Source organism: Patiria miniata, unplaced genomic scaffold, assembly GCF_015706575.1.
Source record: "Patiria miniata isolate m_02_andy unplaced genomic scaffold, ASM1570657v1 HiC_scaffold_1, whole genome shotgun sequence".
NCBI lineage: Eukaryota > Metazoa > Echinodermata > Asteroidea > Valvatida > Asterinidae > Patiria > Patiria miniata.
Window position 1 is genome coordinate 24,202,192 of NW_024037047.1, and position 8,853 is coordinate 24,211,044.

An 8,853-nucleotide genomic window follows, 5' to 3' on the forward strand; every position below is an offset into this window, starting at 1 on the left:
TTTAAAAGAGTTTTAAAATTATTCGTGTTCAAATAAATTCATGTCGAAAACAGCCTCAACCGATTTCAAGGGAATCGATGATGCAGTACATCAGATACAAACTCGAGTCACACTTTGAGCGCGCTTTTTGAATAGGTACATACTTGCACGTGAATTTCAAAATTGAACTTGAAACGAAGAACAATATTGTGAATTCACAAAGACGTAGTCTACGTGTATCGAAAAGAATAGGAAACACAGAGAGTAACAGGCAACGAGATAGTCATATCACGAAAATGATGAACCATTTCCACATTAGTAAAAAATGCGCATGATTGATTTTCCTTGAAATCGTTTGAGTTTGTTTTTGACATGCCTTTAATTGAACACAGATCATTTCAAAACCCTTTTGAAAATCAAACAAAGTTAACATTTCAAGCTTTAAAATTAATGGCGGTACGTGTTTCCGCGGCGACGCTAGAACCTCGCAAATAAATGTTGCGGGTATTTTGGGACACGCTGTATACACGAAGAAACCACGAAGTGTAAAACTCGCAAGCTGCGAAAGTGGCATTCCTCCGTCGTTCTGTCAATCATACAAATCGTGTTATCTCATTTACCTTGTCCGCTGATCAGCCGACTGTGATGTGGACTGCGTGACGGCCAAGACGAAGAAGAAGATGCGCAAGACGATCCGGAAGCTGAAGTACGCCATCAACAAGGAGCATCTTGTGGTGACCTTCAACGAGAACACGGAGTACCGGGTCACTCGCAAATCCTTCCGGACGACATCGGACGTGGAGACGGCCTGCCAGCCCGGTCATGTCATGGTCAAAAACAAGTGTGGTGGGTCTTGGTTGAAATTTAGTTTCAAAGGTTGCGATAACAGGTTTCTCGGACGAAAAAGGTTAATGTGAATGTCAAGGGAAAATAGAAAATGTACGTTGATCTTACGTATCATTTGAGATAATATTGTCTAATTTTACTTAGCCCATGAGGTGTGATTTTCTTAAGTAAAACTATAAAAAGGTAATAAAAAAAACACTTAGTTTATATAATAAAATAAAAGTTAATTTGCAAGGAGTTCGTTTCACGGTGCTCTGTTGTTAGTAACTCATAAGACCTTTCACAGACAGCGCCATCTTGGCTCAATTTTCAAGTCACTTGAGGTATTTTTTTGAGGGAGGGGGCAATGCTGACCATGAGGACAGCAGTGATCCATAGTTGCTGACAAAGAGCTTAAGAAACACCACATGACTATATTTGACTACAATGAAATATATCCAAGATGGCGATGTCCATTAAACGGTCTTTACACCTACTTGTCTCCTCTGCAGTGGCGTGTAGCGTGGGAACATTTCACGAGACCTTCTCGTCCCGCTGTGCTCCGTGTCCGCCGGGGAGTTACCAGGACCAGGAGGGGCAGTTAGATTGCAACAAATGCCCGCAGTCCGACAACACGGGCATAGTCGGGGGCTCGGATATATCGCACTGCGGTGGTGAGTTCACTACACACATAAACACATATACATGCAGCTCCTTTGCAAAATGACGTCGGGATACCAGACACATGACCTCACGTGTCCCCCTTCTTTATTGGATCATTTTGCACACGTGGCGCAGTCCGTCGATTGCGCATGCTCCAGGATGTCCCAGCTTTTGCGCTGCTCTTGATTTCAGCGTGCGCCCTCACTGAACGACTTCTGGTTTTATGTCTGTGAGCTGAATCTTATTATACAGAATCCCTGATGATTGTGGGGGGAATTACAATTAGACTTTAAATGCAACTTTGTGCTGCGCTTTTGCGTTCTTCGGCCCTTTTACCTGCCACTTTCTGAGTGAATGCCGACTGAGGGCGTTTCGATGTTTCAAGATGGTGACCCTTAATATCTCTTTAACTTCTCATATCCCACAAGGTCAGTGCAATCCTGGCGAGTACTCTGTCGATGGCTTTGCTCCGTGTCAACCGTGTCCAATCGGGACGTACCAAGCAGAGAAAGGCAGGACGCATTGCATGAACTGTGGGGGCGAAATACACACGCGGTCAACAGGATCCACGTCATTCGCTGATTGTTTGGCGGGAGGTAATTGTAACAACTTTCAGGTAGAAATGTTAGGAGTACAGAGCTTGTGTCCATTGGCAAGACACTCTGTCGAGATTGGCTCCCGTAATGGGTACTAAAGAGTGGAATCGGTGCTTTGAGAGTAGAGATCAGGTTTTTCTGTCTTTTTAAGGGAGTTGAGTAGTCTATGGAATATCCCCTTGCACGTTAATTGTCTATGATAATGCGAGCAGATTGGGCGATTAATAATGTAATTGACTCCTATTGGCTGGCGCGCGGGATCGCATAACATTTTGCATGCCATGATATATCAGCCTTTCGATCTTGGCTCTGCACACGACGTGAATGTCTGATCTCAGACTAGGAGCTGAAATGGCCTTAGAAGGAATATTCGTGTGCTAAATAAGCAGCAACAAGCAAACAATTATGATGGTTATGCAGCTATTCGGTAGTTAATTTAGTGAATAAAACTCATTATTATTTTTATCCTTTAGAGAAATGTACTGCCGGCAGTTTCTACGACGTGGTGCGGCACGGGTGTTCGCTATGCCCGACGGGGACGTACCAATCGGAAGGGCTGATGAACTACTGCGTGAAGTGCCCCGGTAATACGACAACGGACGGCGATGGAACGACAACAGCCAATGAATGCAAAGGTGGGTCTGGTGTCACGTGATGTACGCGTGATCATATACGGTGGCCCTCAAGCGACGGCATAGTCATGAATTTCTTCGACACAAAACGTCACAGCATAATGCTGCATTTTAGGAACAAGGTCAACTTTTGAAGAAAAAAAATAGATATATGTTCATATTGCCATTGACGTTTTTGTGATGTGTTGGTGATTTTTATGCTGTTAATTTGTGTGCACTAAAGTAGCCTAGGTAGCCTGTAAGATCGTGATTTTTTTGGAAGACCTACTGATTGTATTAACAGAATAGTCACTATAAATGATATTGTATGAGGTATTTTATTATAATTTTCTGGCAATGAAACTAAGGGTTCCTCAAAAGCGCTCTAGGCACTGTAGCTCGAAAGCCTGAAGAAAGCTGTAGAGAGAAGACAATGAGTACAGTTTTAGAGGTGGGAGGAAAACCCTAGAAGAATATTCTGGGTAAAACCCACGGAATCAGGTAGGAACTGAAAACCATATCCACATGTGGACCAGGGCATGAATCCAACCCGGGCCATTGAGGTGGAAGGCGAGGAAAGTAACCACTGGCCAACCTGACTCCACATTGTGCTGCTGAACAAAAACGTTTCTGAATTTTAGTCTGAATTTTATTAGCAGCCGTTTGCTTCTCGCACTTCCTAGAACTCTAGGCCTGATCGACTTAAGAAATTCAACCTCAGTCAATCGAATCTCGCGTATTGATCGTGTCTTCCATTATCTTTTGTGTGAATCACAGATAGGCGGTGTGGCGGAGTGATCGGCGATTATGTGGGCTACATCGAGAGCCCAAACTACCCCGGTGATTACCCATCCGGTATGGAGTGCGTCTGGCGGGTTGCGGCGCCCAAAGGACGCAAGATTATCGTGGTCGTGCCCGAGGTTTTCCTACCGGAGGAAGACAATTGTGGGGACGAGATTGTCATGAGGAAAACAAGTGAGAAGAAAATATTGAAATGATTTGGAAACTATTGTGCACTTCTTTTTGTTGTTGTTTCTCATGAACCATAAGAACCAATTAAAATTGTAGGTTTGGTAGTGACAGTTAGTGTTGCTAATAAATTGTGTCACCGTAAAGCAACTAGGTGGAAAGAAGGCCAATATTTTCTGCAGCCAAGTATGGTTATGACACAGACTTGGACCTTGAGTGCAGAAAAAAATGCAAAACAAAATCAGGCCAACTATACTCACCCTTTAGCTGACAAAATGAGGCAAAAACAAGGTCCTCAGTATTTCACCAGCCAAGTTTGAGATCTCAATTTCATTTTTAAGGGAGACCTTTCGTCAACATTTTGCACCTGACAGTGAAGCCAAGTGATTTAAATTTGAAGCCTCAGACTAGACTGGTACATATCCAACTTTTTGAAAAGACTGACCAATCAGTAGTCTAAAAGGTGTTGGACTGGTTGTTTTACGTACCAGTCTATTTTCTTGTGTTGCATTTTTTTACTACCTTAAATTTTGGGAATTTCGAGGGTACCAAATTTTCGGGCTGGTTATGGCCATATAACACACATGCTTAAACATCACGTGACTGAAATATTAAGTCACATTTTTGGGGAGTTGTAGGTTTTGTTGTTGTTTTTTTTTTTTATTTCTTTTTAATCCCACGATTTGACCTTGGTGATATGTGTGTGGCCTATTTTCGAGTAGTATAATAGAGGTGTAAGTGGCGCAACCAACGTCAAAATAGTCCGCCTCCTCCCCCCCCCCCCAAAAAAAATCAAAAAATTATGATTCCCCCCCCCCCCAAAAAAAGCAGCCAAATCCTGGGTCCGCCACGGAGTAAGATACGATTTTCAGGCATTGATTTAAGTCTGTGGCGGATTTGTTTAAGGGAATTACAGACCTGAAATCGTGCCATTGATAAGTTTTACGTTTAATTTCGTGTGACTAAATCGGTACGAAAAAAAATATTGCATGGAGGAGTTGTGTTTAAGTCTGGTTTCTGTACGTTCTCTTCCTACAGATTCACCGCAATCGATGACAACCTTCGAGACCTGCAAGAACGTGACCCGACCAATCGCCTTCACCGCCCAGACTAGGAAGCTTTGGATTCAGTTCAAGTCGGACGCCTTCAACTGCCACTCCGGATTTCAGATCCACTACGCCACCTACGATGGTAAGCGTGTTAACATACACAGTGTTGGGCGGGACTCGAACCCACGACCTTCTCATTAGTAGTTCAGGCGTGTGAATAAACCTTTCTACCGCCGATGTGTGGTTGGCACATTTTGCCAACCACGGGTGGCCAAACTATGGAAGGTCCAACCCTGCAAAAGTGAAGAATAGTTTTAATGATTACAAAAATATTTAATATTGGACTGTTGAAAATACAAAATAATCAACAACCGCTACAAAATATTTCCTAAACATGGATTTTTTTTTATGTAATAAGGGTGTTATGGGATTTTTTTTGAAAATATGTTGCCAACAACGGCTTCAAAATGATGCGCTTGCGACAGCCCATACAAAATGTTTACAAACAATGTAAACAATCTATATCATTTGAAATCAACTTGAACTTTGCTGGAATAATCAAGTTGGACTAAGTATGCATTGTCATATATTCTTTGGAGTCTATTGATTTACGAGCCGGTTGTTCCCTGTTTGTGAAACCAATACTGGAATTAATTTATTTTATACCCTAAGATTTTTCATTTTTTTTTTTTTTTTTTACATTTTTTTCAATTTCTTTTTTCAACAGAGAATTACGAGGAGCTTATTAAAGATATTGTCGGGGATGGCCGGCTGTACGAGTCTGATCATCACCAGGAGATCCTTAAGGTAAGAATTGATATCCTGTCCGTCCGTCAGTTTGTCTGTTTGCTGTTAAATGTGCACAAATCGATCCTGAATACAGGGTGTAATTAGCAACCGAATTTGCAATGTGCAATGAAAACGAGATGTAAATATAGTTCGCAAAACACTTAGCCCATAACACACCCTGTAAAAGATGATACACCTCATTTTTTTTTACGGAATTAGGTACTTAAAGTTGAGCAGACCTTATCTTGGAGTTGGCTTCATCGTTCACGTCGGATTCTTTATCCCCAAATGACAAAAACATTGCCAAATCTTGCAATGCACACGCGCAGTTAGGTAATAGAGGACACAATTACATGATCTGGACCCAAGTTCACCATTTTTTGTGTAAAATAGAGTATATTGAGGATCAGGGAAAAAAATTAGTGTTTCATATGAATGGTTTCTTCCGCAGAAAATTTGAATTCTTGAAATTAGTGGCTGTGGTGAGGCGTTATGCCATTTTCATTGAAGTGGCTCATTTTCCAGTCTGCACACCGAATTGGTTTTGCCTTTTTTAAATGTGTCAATAACTTCAAGTGAGTTAGTCACCATGACTAGGTTTTTATTTGTTATTACACTGCTTCACATCAGTACGGGATTTCAGTAAATTTGTTGAACCATGGAACCGTGGTCAGAGTGTTTTTTTAGCGGGTGTTCTTCGCTAGCGCTTTTCTTCAAAATGGTACAATGGACACACATGAAACTTTCACTCAATATGTCCAAAATACCAGCCTTTCACATATCTCATTTGCACTTATTTTGATAATTGCTACATATTTTTTTATATTTTCTTTAATTTGGGTTCAGATCATTCTGACTCACCCTGTAGGCTCATTAGAAAGCTAGTTCGGTGATGGACGCTATGTAACGATATTTTGACGTTAATTCGTAATTTGTTTGACACTTTCTTTTGTATTGTTCTCCCGCTCCTACCAGGATAAAGAAACGCTGACAGCCTTATTGGAAGTGATCGCTCATCCCGAGATGTACTACAGATACAGCCAAGAGGAATCCATGAACATGTTACCGCACTCTTTCATTAAGCTCCTTCGAGGGAAAATTTCACGCTTCTTTTACCCCTGATGACGTCACGATGACGTCACGATGAGTTCCCGTCGCGTCCGTGTATAGTATATCTCCTTTGTATTATTTTGTAAATAAATAAAAACCGAAAGGCAGTAATGTATGAAAAAAATGTATTCCATATTCTTTTTTTTTATCGAGAGTTTATTTTTAGGTTTTGAATTGAGTGTACATGTTCTGAGAGCGATTTCTTATATTTGTTGATTTTCTTCTTTTTTTTCGTTTGAGAATTGGCACTTGTGCTTAAAGGTGCTGTCTTGTGAATTTCTGAAGTTCATTGGACAGTGTGTTCGTTGGAGCGCAGGTGGCGATTGTTAGGCCATAGACATTTCCTTTAATGTTGTAACTGTTTCATGAACTCTGACGACTTGTAATCCACAGAGGTGGAAACGTTGGACAATGTTGCAGTGTTTGCAACCAATAGCTGGTGCAACAAGCAACGAATCCCACATCTGGTTTTGAATGTACTTTTCCTAACTCAACAACAACACGTTGTTGAATAAGATGTTTATAAATTATGTGATTCTGTTGGGTTTTTTTTCTCTTCTGTTTTTGTTTCATAATTCCAATTTTCATTGTTTGTTGCGCTTTTCTCATTTATTTTTCTCCATTATTTGTCTGATTGTATTTCCCCACATTCCCCATGATCATTTTGGTTTTGGTTTTTCTGTTGTGGTCGCCGGCAGCAAACATAATGGAACAAAATCGTTCTGTTTGCCTCTGCTTTAAGTGTGTACGGCTATGCACCCTCAAAGACTGTGTACTAGTGACCCCGCCCCTTCAATGGAGAGTTTGGAAATGCTTTTTAACTGTTTTTACTTCCCGAGATTGCATAAGTCGTACAATTATCAAATAGAAAAGTATTAAGAAAATCTTGTCTGTGTTGTGTGTGTGCGTCGCGCGGCGACATTAAAATTCTTAATTGTGGTTTTTTTCAATAATTGTTTAAAGGAAGCATGTAAGCAAATGTGTATTTTTAAGGTAAAGGATAATGTAAAAATAGATACAATCCTTATCAATACCGAGTGATATATAAGGCATTATTACCACAAAGTATTCGCGAAATTGTGGGCTATATAAAGATAAAACAATATGCAATTGTTACTAAACCGTTAGAGGAAATTAATGAAAGCAGCGTATGCGTGACGCCACCTTTGCTACTTTGCTCTGCAAATCTAGTCTCATTTTGTACCTATCGTAATTTTTAAACAAAATATTTCTCCGCGGAAATGTCATTTACAATTGTATATTACTATAGCTGTTATAGAATTCCAAGTATAGATTCTTGATATTTGTTTGTTTGGTCAAAATGACCACTAGCGTACGGCTTTCACCAATATTCATAAATACCTAAGACAGTTTACGCATTCCTATTGGTCGAGAGCCCGTCACGTGGCCGGTCTTAAACGGATGATAAAGACATGGCTAGCTAGCTGGTCTTAAACACTTTTCCAGTGTCACAATAAAATGTGGACTCCTAAAAATCCAGTGCCTCTTATCGTTTCATTGGTTGAACGTTCACGATCCTCACGTAGGCATGCGCAACACTACCAGGGAGTCAGAATTTTATAGTTCTAAATTCAAAACGCAACGTGCCAGGTGCGTTCTGCGCGACATCGCGCAGAACATGATGCGTGCGCGTCAATCTCCATAAAAGGGTTGTTTACATCTTACTCGCCAGCTGAACACTCCATTATTTTGCAAGAGGGATGTTTCAAAAAGCATAAAGTGAATTTGTTGAACAAAATCGGGATGTTTTGAACGAATTATATGATTTGTTTTTACAGAAAAGGTATTTATGAATGGGAATAAATATGTGCTCCGTCGGTATTTATCACTCTGTTTAAGACCACTTAGAGTCTGGGTGCTGATAATTATCCTCGCCTCCGGCTCGGGTAATTATCAGCACCCAGACTCTAAGTGGTCTTAAACAGAGTGATAAAAACCTCCGGAGCACACATTTATTCCCTTAATAACAACTGTATTAATCTTTTTGTATGTGATAGACATTTTTTTACCGCGTACGATTGTCTTACGATATGATTAAGCGTTTGCAGTTTTCTTGTGTATATAATGTGCCAAAGAATGACCTTCGTGCATACAAGCTGTATATATTAATACTTGGTTTTAATAAATTAAAAACTGCACTGCCGTAACCTCGCGTTAACTCGCGTTGTTTGATAAGTAATGAGTAATACCGAACTTTAGATTAATTATTATATACGCCAAAATTGTCGGAGTTTGGAGAAG

The 8,853-nt window shown here is 40.4% G+C and overlaps 1 protein-coding gene across 8 annotated transcripts in view; it reads left to right on the forward strand.

Annotated features, from left to right (window-relative positions):
* LOC119726279 (signal peptide, CUB and EGF-like domain-containing protein 1) overlaps positions 1-8,019 on the forward strand; it is a 53,021-nt gene extending 45,002 nt beyond the window's left edge. For all 8 annotated transcript variants that reach the window (XM_038197941.1, XM_038197932.1, XM_038197936.1 and 5 more), the window contains 8 exons: positions 616-825; positions 1,317-1,478; positions 1,896-2,063; positions 2,537-2,698; positions 3,452-3,649; positions 4,682-4,834; positions 5,420-5,499; positions 6,457-8,019. In XM_038197941.1, coding sequence (XP_038053869.1) covers positions 616-825; positions 1,317-1,478; positions 1,896-2,063; positions 2,537-2,698; positions 3,452-3,649; positions 4,682-4,834; positions 5,420-5,499; positions 6,457-6,603 — 1,280 coding nt within the window. In that variant the 3' untranslated portion in view covers positions 6,604-8,019. The remainder of the gene's footprint in view (positions 1-615; positions 826-1,316; positions 1,479-1,895; positions 2,064-2,536; positions 2,699-3,451; positions 3,650-4,681; positions 4,835-5,419; positions 5,500-6,456) is intronic.
* The last annotated feature ends 834 nt before the right edge of the window (positions 8,020-8,853 follow it).